Source organism: Alosa pseudoharengus, unplaced genomic scaffold (assembly GCF_046254945.1).
Source record: "Alosa pseudoharengus isolate Yale_2024_CS ecotype anadromous, Long Island Sound unplaced genomic scaffold, YU_APseudo_1.1 YU_APseudo_1.1_scf_30, whole genome shotgun sequence".
Taxonomy (NCBI): domain Eukaryota; kingdom Metazoa; phylum Chordata; class Actinopteri; order Clupeiformes; family Clupeidae; genus Alosa; species Alosa pseudoharengus.
In genome coordinates, this window is record NW_027468719.1 from 1,474,827 (window position 1) to 1,495,127 (window position 20,301).

Here is a 20,301-nt window from a genome sequence, read left to right on the forward strand (position 1 = left end):
TGCACAAGTGAAACTGAACCTAATCATAAATACACCTTTCTCAGCAACTTTTCTGTTCAATCAGCAGAATTGGCATTACGATCCACCCGACGTTTCCCTTGTCTACCCCGTTAAACTTCAGGCTCTCGTGTTTTGCTGAATGATATTACTCAGCAGATCACCCTAGTAGATAACCAGAATTACAGTCTCTAGAATTGTAGGTCAGAATGTAAACTGATGGTAAGCACAATTGCATTAGCTTAAAACTATCTAGTCGAGTATAACCTAAAACTAGCTTAATTAAAATGCCACAGCCCATACTGATTTTTCCTTTTAGAATATAGATATTAAGAGAATAAATCATTATGCAAATACTTTTACTTTTAATACTTAAAGTACATTTAAAAGCAGGTACTTTTTACTTTTACTTAAGTAGGGTTGTCATTGTGGTACTTTTACTTTTACTAAAGTAAATATTTCTCTGTGTATTTGTACTTTTACTTAAGTACTGAGTTTCAGTACTTCCTCCACCACTGGTAGTCAGACAGACAGACAGCCAGACAGATAAATGGACAGGTAAAGTAGTAGAGGTAGTCAGACAGACAGACAGACAGACAGACAGGTAAAGTAGTAGAGGTAGTCAGACAGACAGACAGACAGACAGACAGACAGACAGACAGGCAAAGCAGTAGAGACAGACAGGCAGACTGGTGAAGCGGTACAGGTGTGTTGTGTTACCTGGAGGCACTGGGAGGTCGGCCAGGTTGACCGGCCTGCTGGCCTTGTGAGCCCTGATGGCGTCCTGGTATTGCTGAGGAACACAGACAGGGACGCATCAGATCACACACACACACACACACACACTATAACCAACCACTGGGCACTGCAGAGGAAACATGAGGTTAGGATGGGAAAAACCAGAGTTTGAGCATGTGTGTGTGTATGTGTGTGTGTGTGTGTGTGTGTATGTGTGAAGATGCGCTGGTGTGTGTTTGTGCGTGTGTGTGTGTTACCTTGACGATGCGCTGGTGCATGCGGGCCTTGCGGTCGTCTCCTTTGCTCTTGGCTGCCTCTGCTGCCTCCTGGTACTTCTGCATCCTCTGCTGCAGGGCCTCCGCCAGAGACTGGGGAGCTGCACACACACACACGCACACGCACACGCACACGCACGCGCACACACACGCACACACACACACACACAGGAATGTATGACACAGGAGTGATGAAGATTTGCAGACTCAGAACCATCAGCTTGTTCACGTAAAATATAAATGCTTGAATGTCCACAGGTGGAACTACAAAACTACATTTCCCACAAGGCTTTAGCACAACACGACACACTCACCAGCCGTGGCTGCAGGGGTGACGGCGACAGCAGGAGGCGGGGCAGGTGTAGGGGCGGGGGCAGGGGCATGGGCAGGGGCAGGTTTGGAGTTCACCTGAGCAGGGGCAGCGGAACCCTGAGACACCACACCCTCCTCTACTGAGAGAGAGAAAAAAGGGGGGGGGGGGGGGTTGATGAGGATATGAAATATGAAATGAATGCAATACAATTACTGACAAATCAAGTAAGATAATGTGATGTAAATCCCTGTAATTATTTTGTAGTGTAATGTGTAATTTTGCATAGTAATGAAGGGAGTGTAGTGAGTGGCGCTGACCAGGAGGGGGCGGCAGAGAGCTGACGTCCACTGGCTCTCCTCGGTCCACTGCGTCCACTACAGAGTCCAGTGACTGATGGAGGGAGAAAGAAAATAGAGGGAGAAAGAGAATAGAGGGAGAAAGAGAATACAGGGAGAAAGAGAATAGAGGGAGAAAGAGAAAGAATGCAGTGAAAAGCTGGGAAATGTACTGACAACCCAGAAACCGACACACACGTAAGATACTGTGACCCAATGACATAGGGCCAATGATGGGCTATTCTATTGGCTCATCTTGCAAATCCAAACTGCTTTTTAACAACAACTCTAAAACTAAGTGACCAACTAGGATCACCACATGAATTACAATTTTCAAACAGCACAGAGCACAGCACTCCCACACAGTCACAAAAATTCATTACAAAAAATGCAAACACACACACACACTCACACACACACACACACACACACACACACACACACACACACACAGATACAGATACAGAGAAAGAAAGAGGAGAGAGAAAGGGAGAGAGAGAGGGAGAGAGAGAGAGAGAGAAAGGGAGAGAGAGAGAGAGAGAGAGAGAGAGAGAGGCATGGGCGAGGGTGTGTTACCTTGGCGATCATATAGTGGCGTTTGGCGAGGTCGTTGTTGCCGCTCTGTTTGGCGTGGATGGCAGCCAGCTTGTACTCCCTCTGTCTGCTCAGAACCTGCGCCTTCAGCTCTGTACCCCCCACACACACACACACACACACACACACGCACACACGCACACACGCACACACGCACACACACACGCGCACGCACACACACGCACACGCACACGCATGCACAGACACAGACACAGACACAGACACAGACACACACTTAAGTTTCATTACTTCATACTCTCCTTTTGTGGGTGTGTATGCTTGCATGTCTGAACCTGAGTGCTGTGGAAATGAGAGCAGGGAATGTGTGTGTGAGTTTGTGTTTTTGATTGTGTGTGCGTATGTGTGTGTCTGGTTTTGTATGTCTGGTTTTGTGTGTGTGTGTGTGTGTGTGTGTCAGGGTTCCCACACCTTGGTAAATTCAAGGACCTTTCAAGGACTTTCCAGGCCCAATATCCTCAAATTCAAGGACCTAATGTGTCAATAAATTTCAAGCGCGGGCATGGTTAAATTATGTTACCTCAACAGACCAAGGATACCTTGTTGCAGTTTTCTTTTATTTTTGATCATATGACAGATGTAGTAGGCCTATTCTATTTACTCTTGCTTGTGTTTTGCATAAAACTGAGCTGAAATAAACTTCTAGATTTTCCTAAACAAGTTAAACTCGTTACCATGAACCTGTTGGTTTATTCGTCAATATGTTAAATTAAATATCTGGGCATACGCATAGGATATCGAAAGAAGTGGTGGCGAACTAATGGAAACATGTTAATAAGTGGACGGAATTGTATGGAATATTTTCCTCAAAAAGAAATTCAAGGACTTTCAAGGACCTTTTCAGATTCACAAACTTTCAAGGATTTCAAGGACCCGTGGGAACCCTGTGTGTGTGTGTGCGTGTGTGTGGTGTGTGTCCGTGTGCAGTGTGTGTGATGTGTGTGGTGTGTGTGTGTGTGTGGTGTGTGTGTCTGTACCTGAGTGCTGTGCGTGCGGCTGACCGGGCGTCAGTGGCGAGATGGCGGGTGTATCCGGGGTAACGGCAGCGGATCTCTGCTGAGGCACCAGGAGCTGGGGTTTGGGCGCGACCGCCGGCTGCGGCTTCCGATTGGTTGGCGCTGGGGGCGTGTACGCCGGGGCAGGCTCCTGCGGCTCGCTGATTGGCTCGGGCTCGGGCGGAGACGCGGCGGCAGGGGCAGGGGCGGGTTTTGCTCCCGTGGCAACCGGAGGCGGCATCTCGTCCTCGTTGATTGGCTTCCCTTTCTTCACGGAGGTCAACATCGACTGCAGAGTCTACGACCACACAACACAAACGTATTTAAAGTAAACATACTGTAAATACATGCCAAAAACAAAAACACCCATGTAAAACAGACATAATTCATGTTGACGAGTACCATTGCAAATGAAAGGTTTCGTAGTCACATCTGTGTGTTGACCCCTCTTTCCTTCTCTCCGCTGGACAGATACTGCCTGATTGTGAGTCCTTATTGGTCAAAATCCCTTACCACTCTATTTCCCCCAGTTCTGATTGGCCAAAACCCAACCTTCCACCCTCTCTTATTGGTCAAAATCCCTTACCACTCTATTTCCCCCAGTTCTGATTGGCCAAAACCCAATCTTCCCCCCTCCTCACCTTGAGCCCACGGTCGTATCGCCGGGCCTTGCTGGACTCCCCCGTGGCCTTGGCGTTGGCGATGGCCGCCTGGTACATCTGGATGCGCTCCTGCAGACGACCTTCGACCCCACCCGCGGCACTCGGAGACGAAGCAGGGGGAGAGCGTGGCGAGGAGGCGGGGGGCGTGGAGCGGGAGGCGGGCACTGGCGGCGCCGGCTTGCACTGCTCTTCCTCACCTTCATCCAACACCTCATTCAGCTCCGCCTGGAGGAGAAGAGGAAGAGGAAGAGAAGAGGAATAGAAGAGGAGGAGGAAGAAAAGAGGAGGAGGAGAAGGGGAGGAATAGAAGAGGAGGAGGAGAAGGGAGGAAGAGAAGAGGAGGAGGAGAAGGGGAGGAAGAGAAGAGGAGGAGGAAGAGAAGAGGAGGGAGTTATTCACTGTTCTTGCACACTGTACTGTCCTTCCGACTTGTCTCTACAGACAGCCAAAATCCATGTCCTGAGAACTTGAAAAATAAATAAACAAACCAAACAAACAAAAATAAGAAAGACTTTCCTCTTATTCCTGTCAAATGTTCAAGAAGTTTCTAAAAGCACATTAAATTCCTTTACACACTAGTGCATTGGCAGAGTATGACCAGCAGGTGGCAGTAGGCAGCCCAGGAAAACACACCAGACTCAATCACACACTACAATCTCTTCTTGTCGTTTCCCTTTTGTCAGCAAATACGTCAACGTTAGCCGGTTTGAAATTGAAACTCAAAATAACAGCAGCAGCAGCAGCAGCAGCAGCAGACAGCAGCCTTTCTCCATACACTGTGTACAGGGTTCACAGTTCAGAGGTCAGGGTTCAGGAGATCAGGAAGTCAGGAGAAAGTTCATGTCAGGGTGTGATGAGGTACCCTGGAAATCCAGAGTTCTCGCGAGAGCACAACGAAATTGTCTCTGCGAGACACTCTGGCAATGAGCAATGATGCACGTTACTTTTACCCCAACATTCTGGGGAACCAGCTAAACTGATGAAGACAGCGCTGGAAAGTTGGAGGACAGTACACATTGGTCGTAGTGTTATCCGATTGCGTCGAAGTCCGAAATCATTTAGAGTAAACATGGTCTAGTGTTATCAAATTGCGTGCAGTGAGATTTTTAAATGCATGCTTGTTGCCACCCCTCGAGTTGGGCCATTACATTGTTCTTGGCCAGACCCTTAATCTTTCTAAATTATCAGGGTCTGGATTTTCCAGGCTAGTGATGAGGTGCGTGTTTACCAGAAGGTCTTCGTCTCCCTCCAGGTCATCATCCTCGTCGTTGTTGTTGTCCAGGTCCTTCATGCACATGGCCGCCATGCGCTCGATATCCTCCATGGGCAAGGGAGCTAGAGGTCACACAGAGGTCAGGGAAAAGTCAGAGTTCAACATCTGAATTTCAAAATTCTTCTATGTGTCAAACTGTCAATGTCAGTTGTGGATATTCACTGTCAAGGATGCTCTGTTGTCATTAATGCTTCTTGTTTAGTGTGTGCTTGCTTATCAGTCATCAGGATTATGCAAAAAAAAAAAAAAAAAACAGGTTGATTTCCATAAAACTTTTTGAAAGGGTGTACCTTGGGCCAAGGAATAACTCACTAAGTTTTGGAGTTGGTCTGGTTCAAGGTTTGGATCCTGTTTTTTCTTTCTCGCTTTTTGGTAACACTGACCTTGACAACTAGCCTAGACATCAAGACGCCCCCTAGCAGCAGCAAATGTAATTTGCAGCCAGGGTAGTCTAGCAACTCTCTGTTGGCTTGCAAGCTGGAAAAACCAAACTTCAGTCAGGCCAATCACATCGTGTATAGAGTCAGTGGACAGGCTTAACCTAATGACGGCAGAGTTGCGACAGTTCTTCTCAGTACACCTATCTTTTCTCTCTTTCTTCTCAATCCACCTTTTTTTTTTCTCCCTTTCTTGCCCTCTTTCCCCACAGCATCTGTGATTTGCTATCAAATCAAAACATTAACACAAAACAAACAAACTATCTACTGTATGCAGATTACTCTTCTTTATTTATATAACAACACAGCTCATGACACAGCTCAAGAGCTCTCAGCCCTCATGGGTCATAGTGGTCGTGGTGGCGGTGGTTCCCAAGCCATGTTAAAAAAAATAACTTCTTTTTTTGATTTCATGTTTCTTCCCCTATTGTCTTACAACCTTTTGGCATGTGGCAGTGTCATTTTCAGTCAGAACAAACTTATTGTTGAAGAGAAAATCAACATTATTAAATCAATACTTGCCAGGGGTGTGAATCATTTTGTTCCTATCTGTAACAACACTACTCATGCCACAGATCAGAACGTTCAGCACTTGTGGTGGTGTGTGTGTGTGTGTGTGTGTGTGTGTGTGTGTGTGTGTGTGTGTGTGTGTGTGTGTGTGTGTGTGTGTGTGTGTGTGTGTGGTGTGTTGTTCTCTCAGCCCTCATGGTGGTGGTGGTTCCCAGGCCAAGCAGAAGCTTTCCAAGAAGTGCTAAAAAAAAAAATATTTTTTCCACAAAGACTAGGGATGCCACATAAGGGAGCATCCTCACGAGTTTCTCAAGCGTACAATGGCCCTACACTGAACCTGAGAGGTCATTAAACACACACACACGCACACACACACACACTAAGCTTTTTCATCCCTTTGTATAGGAGGAATGCTGCGGAGCTTGTTTTCACTCAAGTTTCACTCAAATCTCACCCCTCTCCTCTCTCTCTCTCTTTCTCTCTCCCACCCTCTCGCTCTCCTCATTCATATTGGCATAACAACTGAACACAAAGGAAGTGATAGTTTCTACCATCTGTCTATCTGGCTGATTTACCTCCGCCTATTATAACTATTTACCTCCGCCTATCAGAACTATTTACCTCCTCCTCATATCAGAACTATTTACCTCCTCATATCAGAACTATTTACCTCCTCCTATCATAACTATTTACCTCCTCCTCCTATCAGAACTATTTACCTCCGCCTATCAGAACTATTTACCTCCTCCTCATATCAGAACTATTTACCTCCTCATATCAGAACTATTTACCTCCTCCTATCATAACTATTTACCTCCTCCTCCTATCAGAACTATTTACCTCCACCTCCTATCAGAACTATTTACCTCCGCCTATCAGAACTAATTACGTCCTCCTATCAGAACTATTTACCTCCGCCTATCAGAACTAATTACGTCCTCCTATCAGAACTATTTACCTCCGCCTATCAGAACTAATTACGTCCTCCTATCAGAACTATTTACCTCCTCATATCAGAACTATTTACCTCCGCCTCCTATCAGAACTATTTACGTCCTCCTATCAGAACTATTTACCTCCGCCTATTACTCCACCTATTTACCCCTCAATCCACCTCCATCCTCACCTTTGCCTCCGGCCTTTTTGGCAGGTGACCGCGCCCCTCCTCCGCCCACCAGAGCCAGAAGCTCCGCCTCCAGGTCCTCATCATTCCCCCCATCCAGCCCTCCGTCAGGGTCCAGGTCCAACAGCAGCCCCATCTGAGAGAGGAAGCGGGGGGGGAGAAGGAGAGAGAGGGGGAGAGAGAGGGAGGGAGAGAGAGAGGGGGGGAGAGAGGGGGGCAGAGAGAGAGAGAGACAGACAGAGAGAGAGAGAGATAAAGAGGGAAAGACAGACAGACAGGTTTACAGAGGAGGAGAGAGAGGGGGACGGACAGACAGGTTTACAGAGAAAGAGGGAGACAGAAAGAGAGAGAGAGAGAGGAGGAGGTAGAGAGAGAAAGTGTGGGGTGGGGCGAGAGAGACAGAAGATCAGATGAGAACCATCAAACCATTAAATTTATATCCAAACTGCTGCTGGGTGTGATGGAGTAAGGGCTTCATAAATCTCCATCTGACCTACACACACTGACCGCATACTCAAATATTACGATGAGGGAGGGATGTGTGTGTGTGTGTGTGTGTGTGTGTGTGTGTGTGTGAGAGAGAGAGAGAGTGTGTGCGTGTGTGTCATACAAACACAGGCTTCATTAAGCTCCTGTGCACGGACCTGGTCTAATGCCACACGAGAGGTCAGTGCGACCTTTCACCCCCAGGAAGCCTCTACTCTGGCAGAGAGAACGAGGGACTCGTTTGTCGATAGGTTTACCTATCCTGAGGAACTCAACTGTGCCAACTGGACCCCACAAGCACCTCTCTCTCCTAAAACCTGACCAAAGGGTGCGGCCCAACAAGAGACAGGAGGATTGTGGCCATCCAAGAATGCCAAACACGTCTTGGGTAGGGGTAGGTAGTTACCCACGTCCAAATAAAGAGGACCAATGTTTAAAGAGAAAGCCAAGCGACACCAGCCAATCAGAGGGTAGGCAGAGCGGGCAGAATCTATGAGCCAATCAGGGGCTGAGATAGAACAGGCAGTTTGTGTGTGTGAGCCAATCAGAGGGCAGAGAGACAGAGCATGCAGTGTGTGTGTGAGCCAATCAGAGGGAAGAGAGACAGAGCATGCAGTGTGTGTGTGAGCCAATCAGAGGGCAGAGAGACAGAACAGGCAGTGTGTGTGAGCCAATCAGAGGGAAGAGAGATAGAGCACGCAGTGTGTGTCTGAGCCAATCAGAGGGTGGAGATGGACGCGGTGTCTGAGTGTCAGAGAGAGGCTACTGCAGTGAGAGGGCGGAACCTCTGGGCCAGTTGCCCAGGCAACGCTGGCTGGGGCCAACAATGTGGACGCTCCATTCAAAACAAACCAGCTCAGCCTGGTCCTGGCCCTAATCAACGACCTGACAGAACCCATTAGGAGCACGGAAGATTCCAGCCGTCCTACACTGCAGCCCGGTTACACAGCAAGCATCGCTCGGACAATCAGCTCATTCTGCAGTGCCTCATACTAAGTGGGCCAGCATTGCCTCGGTGTCCTGTGTGTTGAGGTCTACACTACCATTCATAAGTTTGGGGTCTATTAGCAATCTCCTTGCTTTACATGAATAGCATGATAAGACAGTGATAGGAAATATAGTCTTTGACAAGGTTACAACTTATAAGCTACTACTTTTTAATTCAAACAATAATTGTTTCCTTCAGACTTTCATTTTTAGCGAAGACTCCTCCATTAGCTTTCAAATTTTTTTTTTTTTTTTTTTAAATTAATACTACGCTACAGTGGTCCTGGAGCCTCCCAAAGTGGGCCAGCACTCTATCCTGTGGAGACCTGTGTGTAGTATATAGTAGACGTATGCTGGTGTCCCTCATGACCACATGTCTACAGGAGGCCTGACGCACACACACGAGTGCTAATGGCCCTGAACTGCATTGGGCTGCACTGTGGTGGCGAGAGCACGAGGTTAGGGCTCCAGCAAATCTAATTATCCTGAACACAGGCAGGCAGACACACACACACACACACACACACACACACACACACACACACACACACACACACACACACACACACACACACACACACACACACACACACACACACACACAGCCTCTCTCTCTCCCTCTCTCAGACAGATGCAGGCAGACAGAGAGAGAGAGAGAAAGAGAGAGAGAGGTAGAGAGAAATAGTGAGAGATGGAGAGGGATAATGAGAGAAGTAGAGAGAGAGGGAGGGAGAGTAAACAGTCCAGACAGGAATGGATTTGCTGCTTTGCTGTCTCACTGAACATAGCCTCTCTGCCCACAGCAGATTTACACAAACTAAATCGGTCGGGGCATAAAATTATGGGTTGTAAAAATAACAATAACAAAGAAAGAAAGAATTACTGTGGCATGCTAGAGCAGAATGTAGCGTGTATGTTCCGTTTATTTGGTTCTAGGAAGGAGACCTTTGGCCTCTAGAGTTAATCAAGTTTAGTTGACCAGGAATGAAGAGTACAATGAATGGCACAGCAATGTGTACCATTTCTCTATGGAGGTCAATATGTTCTCAATGATTCAATGATGAGAATTACAATGGCATCTTTATTGAGGCTACACACACTATTGAGGACACTGACACACACACACACACACACACACACACACTAATTATTGGCTTCCATACACAACATGGCTGAACAGATGTGTTTCTAAATTTGAGGAACAGTTCACATGATAAATATGTAATCTGAATGTGAAGTCAACCCTTCAGTATACTGAATAGATTAAGTCTGTAATTAATGGGTCAGCTATGCTAGGCGTGTTAATAGACAGTAGGTGTGTTTTTAGGTTGCTGTGTTATTAGGTTGTTGTCACCTACCTGTTTGGCCCGGGCTGCTCCTTGACCCCGCTGAGGGGGGTTCCGACTGCGACTCATGGGCTCGAAGTGGTTCTCCGAACTGGTGGAGCAAAACTAGAGTGAGGACGAGGACGAGGAGGAGGAGGAGAACCAATCTGCAGCGGCGATGAATATGCGCTGATCTGCTGATGCGCTCGTTAATGAAAATCCCTTACGAGGCAAATACCCCTTTCAGGTGTTAGCATGAATTCAGAGACAGAGCGACGGACGAGGGTTTTCCCGATAACGGAACAACTAACGTTATCGAATGTATTTTGACACCACTTAGTGAAAGTTACGCTAGGCGCTTTTGGGAATACTACTCCAAATAGACAGACACCGCAGGCTGTTTTTAGCGAGCACAACACCAACGCTAACGGTCGGTCTGTCCTCCTGCAGCCGAACTGTTGCAGGTGGGCGTTAACAGAGCCCTGGCGTTAACGCTTGATAGCAATGGATATGTCGTTTCAAAGACTGAAATTAGCATCAAGGCTGTTCCCTGAAATCTGCCATGTAACTTCCTATTAACAGCATTTCTTCACCTCTTCCCTAGCTATTCATAATACACGGGAAAGAAGAACCAACTATGGTCAAAGGGCTTGCCAAGTTATAATAGCGGTCATTAAACTTAGGCGAGGCAGAGTTGTTTGCTATCATGTTTATCTAAGTAGACATACCGATTTCCTAAGCTAAAGTTAGATTAATGTTGCCTTTAGCTGCCCATAAAGTGTCTTGCTGTCACGCCACCAAGGTAACTTACACAGGTGGCTAACTGTTTCTTAATAACTGAATACTATAACGTTACAGTGCTGCTGTGATCACAGGGGTTTCATTAACGTTTACCTCACAGACATAACTTACATTTGTCACACATGCACGCAAACATACCTAGAAAGAATATATAGATATTTAGCTATCCATTTTGCTGGGGTAACAGGTTAGCTGCCTAGCATGTCAGGCTAGCATGTTGACATGAAATGTTAGCATATTTCCTAGCTTTCTAGCTTAGAAGCTAGCTATCTTCCGAGCTAACGTTAGCCAAGTTAGCTTCAGATCACTTAGCAAAAAAGTTGGCCAACAACAATTTGTCACTTTCGTAAGGCTATTAGCAAACATTACCTGGTGGTTGATAAACTGATAATGTCAGGAAATTAGCCAAGAAAACATCGGCTGGTACGCTTCTTCCTCTAGCAGGCTATGCAAAGTAAGCAAGTAAACAGAGGCAGCTGCGACTGCTGTCAAGCTCCGAAATGTGTGGAACTTCCTGATTTTTACCTCGTCCCCATTGGCAACCAATCGTGCATCTTGCATCACGGGCACGCCCATGCTTCTCCTCAAGTACAGATTCCTGTCAACATTTGGACAAATTCGCGAAGTAAATAAGTAGATTTAAAATATTTACAAGTAAATGCTGACTTCGTTCCCTTTGAACAACAGAGCCACTCTTATCTACTACACCTGCCACTTTATCGTCTACTCTACACATATAATTGTGTCCCTATCAGGTAATTCGAACAAGGTGATTAGCACCAGAGGCTAGCAATTTTTTCAGCTACATTTTTAAAAGTCTGTTAAAAGATCAAAAGTAAATGTGAATGCCAATGTATTTGATTATGTCTGTAGAGAACTAAGTGTGTTGAAATGTGTTATGGTTTTAAAATGAATGTGTCCCCATTGAATGTATGATAGCAATCTTTCATAAAATGTTTAAATGTAACATTACTTCATTGTTTTACTGCAGGTCTAGTTGGTGACAAAGAATGAGCAAAAGAAAGGGACAGACAACAGGTAAGGTCTGTGTTTATAATATACGTCTGTAGAACTAGTTGATTCCAACACCATAGGTTCGATCTCTGCAGGTCACAGATAAAGGTCTTCACTAAAATGCCTGCTAAGTTATATCACCCAACTCTGCATCCTTTTGCAGAATACTAATCAGTGGCTGGGGTGGGGATGCATAAAACTCCTGTGAATTATTTAATGAGTAGCCCAATTAGTTATAATGAGTATTAATTAACAAATGAAAATGTCAACATACACATTAGCATTGGCCTAGCCAAGTTCAAGGTTGATTTAAACCAGTTAACATCTTATGGATCCAAACATCAACCCATGCAGATTTTTATAAAAGTGGTAAAAACAGCATTGATGTGTGTCATCACTGTACAGTCCTATGTTTTTGTTTACTTAAATTTCAGTGTTCACCTCTTAGAATATAGTCAGGCCCACATCTGTAAACACACTCATCACAAACAACTATCATGTATGACGTAGTAGTGTGTCTCCTGAAGCCTAGTGGTTTATAGTACAGTAAATGTTTACAGATGCTAAGGCTCCCTAGCAGAGAGTGCTGAGGTCCTGGAGAGTAAATATCATGTATGATGTATAGAGTAGTGTGGCTCCTGAAGCCTAACGGCTGGGCAACGGTGGGCAACGGTGGGCAACGGTGGGCAACGGTGGCAGCTTTGGGTCCTTTTTGTAGGCGAACTTCAGAGGTCTGATATTCCTGCACATTACCAGCACCCGGGCTAGATTGTTTGGTTTATGTTATTAAAACGTCCTAGATCTGTTGTTAATGATTACAGTCGCTAAGGCTCCCCAGCAGAGATCACTGAGGTCCAGGAAGCGCAAGGCCACGGAGGACGATGACCAGGTCGCCGAGCAGAAAGATGACCTGCCAGTAACCGAGACAACAAAACAGGTGGGCATTAGAACAGGTGGGCATTATAACAGGTGTGCATTAGAACAGGTGGGCATTAGAACAGAAAGATGATCTGCCAGTAACCGAGACAACTAAACAGGTGGGCATTAGAACTGGTTACAAATGTAGTGAAAGAAATGTATAAAAGAAACTGGTCAACATTTTATGCTGTTGTTTTTCCATAATATGCTTCTTTACAATCATTAAATACCTATGTATTATGAAGGTTGCAATGACGTGTTGTATATCAATTTTATAACAACTGAAGATATTTGCATTATGCTGTATATGTACTGTATATTTTCATATTTAATCATCCAACTTGTATGTTTAAGTAGCCTGTTCACTTAACAGTTTTGTCTTCTCTGTCCTCAGGATTTTGATAACATAAACTCCACTTCCCAAAGTGCCTCAGTCTCACAGTCTACTCCACAGGAATGTTTTCTAGACAGCATAGAGAATACTGACTCATCTGCAGCTGAAGTAAAGAAATTGGGAGATACCATTACCCAGTTTGGTGGGGGTGTTTCCTCTGTAGTGGAACCTGAAGAGACAGTCACTTCAGAAGCCCCAAAACTCTCCGAGGGTTCGGATGCCCATCCACCCATCTCTTCCAAAGACAGGCAGTCAGTTTGCTCCACCAGCTCTGCTGCACATGTTTCTAACCAGCCTAAGGGCTCTCACCGGGACCAGACCTCGTCTCCCGGCCCCCCTGATCCATCTCCGCATGGGGAGGCCATCGCTGGGGAAGGCCCCTGTCCCACGGAGGGTGGGGAGGAGCTGGGGGAGTCGGAGTTGGAGTCTGGGTCCCTGCGCCACCACCCACAGGAGGGGGAGGACGTCCCACACCTGCCCAGGGAGGAGAGGCCGGACCTGGGGAGCGAGGCGTCGTCGCAGGGGGCGGACGGCGGAGACCCAGCCGACGCTCCGGCGAGGAAGAGAGTGCGGAGGAGGATGGGGATGGGGAGACTGGGAGGGGAGAGGGAGAAGAGGAACCTTCCGGAAGGAGGACAGACCTGGGGGCGAGGGACTGGCGAAAAAGACGGAGGAGAGAAGGAGAGAGAGGCGAGTGACGGAGGAGAGAAGGACAGAGTGGCGGATGGAGAGAACAAGAGAGTGACGGATGGAGAGAGAGGACTGAAGGTGGACGAAGGTCCCAATCTCCCAGAGAGGTCAGAGACTGTGCAGTTGGGGGTCACACAGCTACACTCGGACACTGCCGTGGAGCACAGCTCTAAAGAGACCGGGTGCTCTGGACAGAGCCACAGAAATGACTCTCGTCCTGGGTGGTGTGATGATAGAAGTGTGAAAGAGCAGGGGCCAGTTGCCATAGCTACCGCTGATGGTTCTAGAACTGCCCTCCGTTCTGAAAAGGTCATAAAAGAAGACGACCAAAACTCTGCAGGCCCTAGTAAGATAGCCAGCAGCGAAGAGCAGAGAGATGTTACTCCTGCCAAGGAAACAGATGAAATGAAGTGGGGTTTATTACAGAAAAGCATGGTGGAGGATGACAACGGAGAAGCTAAACCCTCCCATGGCCCATCAGCCACCAGGGAGTCAGCAAGCCAAAGTACAGCTGTGGGAGAGGTATCCCCAGGCAATCACATACAGAACCCAGCTGTTACTGTAGCAACGGTTGCCAAGCACTGCATTCCAGGCGGCCTACATGAAGCAGAGGGTGCCCACCATTCTAGTTCTGATGATGTCCTGAAGTCAACCAAGGGCATGGGAGCACCAGAGTGTGATCCTGTAGTGAGCTGCAGCAGGAGTATAACATTCAGTGAGCCTGCAGCGCCATCTAATGGAGAGGAAGACAACATACAGGTAAGTCATAACCATGGTTTGCAATGCCAGCCAGTGATATGATATGATATGATAAGTAATGTAAAGTAATGTAACTTCATTGTCCCAAAGGGGAAATTGCTGTGCAGATGAGGTCATATAACAGAGACAATGATATGATGTGATATGATATGGTATGGTATGATAGTTTCTCATTCATTCTTGAAAGCGTCTTCAAGTGAGATGAATAATAACAAAATAGAACATTTTGGTTCAAAAACATATTAACCCTCTATAAGCCAAGACCCTTAATAATTGAGAGAAAAACACTATTTTTGGAATTTCACATCCATTTGATGGTACATTTGAGGTTCTGGGGTCAATTTGGATTTCTGGATACTTTTTGAATTGTTGCTCCTGAGCAACAATCGCTTCTAGAGGGTGAAAAGTTCCAGCCAATCAGCACGCTGTTTCAGTATAAGTATACTCTTTTGATCCCGTGAGGGAATTTGGTCTCTGCATGTATCCCAATCCGTGAATTAGTGAAACACACAAAGCAAACAGTGAACACACAGTGAGGTGAAGCACACACTAATCCCGGTGCAGTGAGCTGCCTGCTACAGCGGCACTCGGGAAGCAGTGAGGGGTTAGGGTGCCTTGCTCAAGGGCACTTCAGCCGTGGATGTGGGCATGGGAGAGCAGTGCTCAACCATTTCCCCCACCCACATTTTTCCTACTGGTCGGGGATCGAACCGGCAACCCTTCTGTTACAAGCCCGAAGCCCTAACCAGGCAATGCAGATAGCCATCATCCGGCAACCAAACACAACACACTGATGGGACTAAATCCCATGAGGTTAGTACATGGACATGACAGAGCACTTACTAAAAGCAACATGTTTCGGTTACTTAGGTCTTGGTTTTCAGAGAAGTAAGCCAGTTTCTAATGATAATTTTAACATTCTAAGGACTGACTGTGTTTTTTTAAGGACAAATACTCTCTGGTGTTGACACTGTTAACCTGTCGACCGTTTGAAGTCCAAACTAAAAGACAGACTGAACTTTGTAGACATCATCTCGTTTTTCCTCTGTTATAAGCCTTATGTGTGGAATCTGTTTGGCTAGAGAGTGCATAGAGTGTGTGATCAGATACCACGGCTGCCCAGGAGCAGTGAGGGGTTAGGGTGCCTTGCTCAAGGGTACTTCAGCCGTGGATGTGGGCATGGGAGAGCAGTGCTCAACCATTTCCCCCACCCACATTTTTCCTACTGGTCGGGGATCGAACTGGCAACCCTTCGGTTACAAGCCAGTAGGCCACGGCTGCCCAGGAGCATGCATGAGAGAGAAGGGATGGCTGTCGATGTCAGATATTAACAAATGTACCCTAGAATCATGGTCTCTACCTCTAAGCTAAGCTTAAAAGCTGTCTTGTTTTTTTTTTGTTGTTGTTTTTTTTAATCAGTCTGTCCTGGAGGTCAAAGGTCATGCGCCTGAGAAGCTGACACACATCACCCCTGACCCCTGCCACGACCCCGACCCGTTTGAGCCCTCGTCCGTCAACACAGTGTCTGACTCGCAGCTCAATGACATCACGCTGAAGTGAGCAACAAGTGTGTGTGTGTGTGTGTGAGAGGGTGAGAGAGAGAGAGAGAGAGAGAGAGAGAGAGAGAGAGAGAGAGAGAGAGAGAAGGGGTGTGAGAGTCATTGTGTGTGTGTGTGTGTGTGTGTGTGTGAGATGTAAAGACTAAGTGGCACAAGTGACAGCATTTGTTGTTTTTGCCTCAAATTATGTAAGCGTACCAAACCATTATGTAGCCTATAACTCAATTCAGAATTTGTGAGACATTATTGCAAATACTCTCAACGTTTTGTGTGTGTCAAAAATTAAGGTTTATCATTTTCATAAAAGAGCAGATTAGTAATTGCTGAATTGTTACTAATGGTTGTGATTGTTGATTGTGTAATTAATCGTGATGAGTAGTTGTATTCATGTCATAACATTGGTGGCTGGCTGTACTGTTGCTAACCCAGCATGGAGATGGAGGACCAACATGTCCCAGAATCCTCCAGGAGCCACAAGGATGCCACTGAGCTGGTCTGTGGACTCATCAGAGAACTGTCCTCACTCAAGTGAGTCAAGGAAATAAGCACACACACACACACACAGATATACACACACACACACACACACATATATACACACACACACATAGGCCTGTCACGATAACAAATTTTGCTGGACGATAAATTGTCTCAGAAATTATTGCGATAAGCGATAATATTGTCGTTCTGAGAATTTTCCTCGGGAAGAGTAAGACGGCCCACTTGTTGTGTTTTTTTTTCCCCAACTGGGAAAACTGCAGCGGATGATTGTGTTCTAGATGCATATGCATGTTTGTTGTGTTGCCGCTTGTAATTGTGACTGTTTTCCAACAAATGCGACACACCGACTCGCACACATTCAGTGGTTCACCACAGGCATTCGGTTTAAATCCGAAATGCTCCCACACTGCAGCTGTCGCGTTTGTCTTAGAAACCAATTCCATCTTTTTTGTCTTTATTAGGCGTAGCCAACTCGAACTCGCAACTAGCTTTCTCTCTGCCTAGTGCCTACCGGTATACTTCTCACGCGGCTCTTTAGCTGCACTCTGTGGTAGGCTACGCCAGTAGTCCCGCCTCCCCACACACCATGCGACTGACAAGTGACTGACATGAGGGTTCACTCATCGTTACTCTAAGGACCCGAGAGAGGGAGAGAGAGAGACGAGGAAAACAAACAAGCAGATGGCATTTATCGCGGCCAGAAAAATTATCAAGCTAATTTTAATTATCATGCGATTAATTGATTTATTGAATATCGCGACAGGCCTACACACACACACAGAAGCAAGGTTACTTTGTCACTTTAGACTTTAGAAACAATAGATGCTCAGGGCAGTGGTCTTTTAGAGATCGGCAGTTTCCCTATGGTCACTAAAACTTAACCTGAGAATAACCCCTAGGCCCCCTCCCTTCTGACCTGTTTTGCCTCTCTCTCTCTCTCTCTCTCTACTTCTCATCTGTTGTTCTCTCCAGTCGTACCATCATGGCTGCTCACCGGGAGCTGGAGAGTTTTCGCCGTGGTAACCGGACAGCCTGGACACCTCAGCGCCGCCCCTTCACCCCCCGCCGCCCTGAGATCCAGCCCCCCAGCACGTCTGTGCCTGGCCAATAAGAAGTCACCTTACACTGCGAAAGCCAATCAAAGCCTCCCTTGTTGTTCTATTGTTCTAGTGATGTCAAGTTCAGGTTCACATTGTTAAAATATACTGCTCCCAGATTACAGTACTCCCCATGGTAAACTACTAGACAGATTACAGTACTCCCCATGGTAAACTACTAGACAGATTACAGTACTCCCCATGGTAAACTACTAGACAGATTACAGTACTCCCCATGGTAAACTACTAGACAGATTGTGATATATTAATCTGTAGACTGAATGAATCTGTTTATCGTTTAATGCAGATAGCCACATCATCTTCCATCTCCAACATCAACTGTTCTACTGTTGATTGTTAGGTGTTTGTTTGTTTGTTTGTTTGTTTGTTTGTACCTCTGGTCAGTTATGAAAGGAATAAACACTGTTCATTTTTGCTGCAGTAATATTATTATTCTTGTTTTTGTACAACTTTGAGACGTGCATAATTTCTACAAAGACAAATGTCAAAATCCTTCAGGTCAACATAACATAACCCTTGACTCGCATGCAGAGGGGCCCTCATTTCAACAGCTACCTCTCTTATTCAGTAATCTTTAAAATAAAAAAAAAACAACAGAAAAACAATAAGAAGCACAAAACAATAAGTGTTAAAACAATGACATAAAAAAAGATTTAAAAAGTCTTGCAGTCAGTACCTGGTTGTTTTTGTTCATGGTTGGTATCTTTTACAATGATTCATGTACATGGTTGATGATGCTTGATATACTGATACTCAAAATATAAATTCAAAACAGATCATGTTGATGGTCACAGTGGTGTCGTGATGATTGTATGTCGTGTTCGTGTTCAGCACTTGAGTTGAAAAGTTTGGCTCTAGACCAAAAAAATACACAACAGGTTTGATAGCACCCGTTCTGCGCAGACCCGCGGTGGACTACAGGCTTGTCATAAGGAGACACACAACTAAACTACTCATAGACAAAGGAAAGTAACACAGCAAAACCAGTGCAGGGATAAAAAAAAAAATCAATCACACGTTAGCGTGCCAAACACACATAAATAGTATAGCACAGTGCAGCATGCAAAATAAATAAATAAAGAACAGATACACGCAAACCTGTTACCAAACCGAGGGTTGACCCTTTTTTTCATAAACGTTCTCAACCAAGTCCTGCCTCTTGTAGACAGGAACAACACAGGAACGAATCTACAACTACTAATCTAAAGAAAAACATAACTGCTAAAATAAGTGTTCAACCTCCTAGCTACCCAAAGCACCACAGTGCTTCAACGTCACAAGTTTCACCTTGTGATGAGCACAGAAAGGCCTTCATCCGGGATGTCAGCTTGGCTACTTTGTATACACGGAGCTGTAGGTGCTGTCGACCAGTGGGCAGAAGCGCTTGGTGTGCGCCCTGGTACCTGTCGCTCCACACGTCGGACACACGTAGCTGCGCAGGAACGGACACACCACATCGCCGAGCTGATCCTTCAGCCAGTGCGAGGTGTAAATAGCCTCCGCCTCTCCGTTGTGTTTGCAGAAGCTGCAGAACATCTGCGGCGGGGAGGGCTCGGACGTCGCCGGAGAGTGCGGCGGCTTCTTGCGCTCCTTGGATTTGGGCGATCCGAAGGCCTTGCGGGTGAAGCGTGGGGGGGATTCCATGGATCGCCTCGGAGGGGAATCCTTGCACGCCACCACTGAAGCTGACTTGCAGCAGCAGCCTCTGGTCATCGCGGGCCTATCTCCAGGTGCTTTGCTAGATCGATAGCGCGCGGGCACTACGGAAGGCTTACCTTCTCTCCTCTCTCTCGGGAAGAGTTCGTCAGCAGTCTTTTCGGGTGGAGAATCTCTCAGGCAGATAGCTCGCACAGCTTCGGCCAAGCCCATGTAGTCTCGCCATGGCTGAAACTCCGATTTATCGGGATCCATGCGTCCGAAGTTGGACTTGTCGCTGAAAATACTAACACACACCATGGTCTTTCCACAGTCGCCAGGCTGTCTGGACTACAAGTCGAGGCAGCACGAGGAGAGGGGAGAAAAAAGAAACATACCCACGTTCCAAACGCGTGGCTAAAAGATGACAGTTTAGCCCACTTCTATCGTAGGGGGGAGTGTGACCTAAATGTGAAAACCTGTAGCGTTATGAGACCCATGACCTCCCTCTGTGTAGAATGGAGTCGCTCACAAGGAGCAGTAGAGGAAATCAGTGCCTTTTGACAATGTAGCATTCGCCAATCGGGATGTGTGAAGTTTTTTTTTTTTTTTTAAACTTCACTTCAGGCTGTTTTTTAAGGGTCAGAAAAACAAATGGTAGCCCACCTTTTTTTTTTTACTTAAAAAAAGTCAACTAGACCCGTTCAAAAATCACTTAAGTCCGTTATTGGGTAGGCTAACCGTGTCACATGTGTGGACAATTAATCTCAATCAGTTAAACCTCAAAACCAAAGGACCTCATTAGAATATATTAGGCTGCACTGTTATCTGCGTTTGCTAACAT

General features: G+C 46.2%; 2 protein-coding genes across 3 annotated transcripts in view; both read right to left on the reverse strand.

The window, feature by feature from the left end:
- cc2d1a (coiled-coil and C2 domain containing 1A) overlaps positions 1–11,361 on the reverse strand; it is a 45,118-nt gene extending 33,757 nt beyond the window's left edge. Inside the window, exons 1-11 of one of the 2 annotated variants that reach the window (XM_076264624.1) lie at positions 11,239–11,361; positions 10,102–10,180; positions 7,274–7,406; positions 5,156–5,262; positions 3,907–4,152; positions 3,248–3,563; positions 2,235–2,344; positions 1,641–1,713; positions 1,325–1,459; positions 993–1,111; positions 718–790 (exon numbers count right to left, since the gene is read on the reverse strand). In XM_076264624.1, the coding sequence (XP_076120739.1) occupies positions 718–790; positions 993–1,111; positions 1,325–1,459; positions 1,641–1,713; positions 2,235–2,344; positions 3,248–3,563; positions 3,907–4,152; positions 5,156–5,262; positions 7,274–7,406; positions 10,102–10,158 (1,369 nt within the window). In that variant the 5' untranslated portion in view covers positions 10,159–10,180; positions 11,239–11,361. Of the gene's footprint in view, positions 1–717; positions 791–992; positions 1,112–1,324; positions 1,463–1,640; positions 1,714–2,234; positions 2,345–3,247; positions 3,564–3,906; positions 4,153–5,155; positions 5,263–7,273; positions 7,407–10,101; positions 10,181–11,238 lie in introns of both variants that reach the window. The other variant, XM_076264623.1, reaches the window with a different exon arrangement.
- Positions 11,362–18,408: 7,047 nt separating this feature from the next.
- nanos3 (nanos homolog 3) lies at positions 18,409–19,832 on the reverse strand. Its single transcript, XM_076264587.1, has one exon. The coding sequence runs from the start codon at positions 19,776–19,778 to the stop codon at positions 19,155–19,157; it is 624 nt and encodes a 207-aa protein (XP_076120702.1). The 5' UTR covers positions 19,779–19,832; the 3' UTR covers positions 18,409–19,154.
- Between the last annotated feature and the right edge of the window lie 469 nt (positions 19,833–20,301).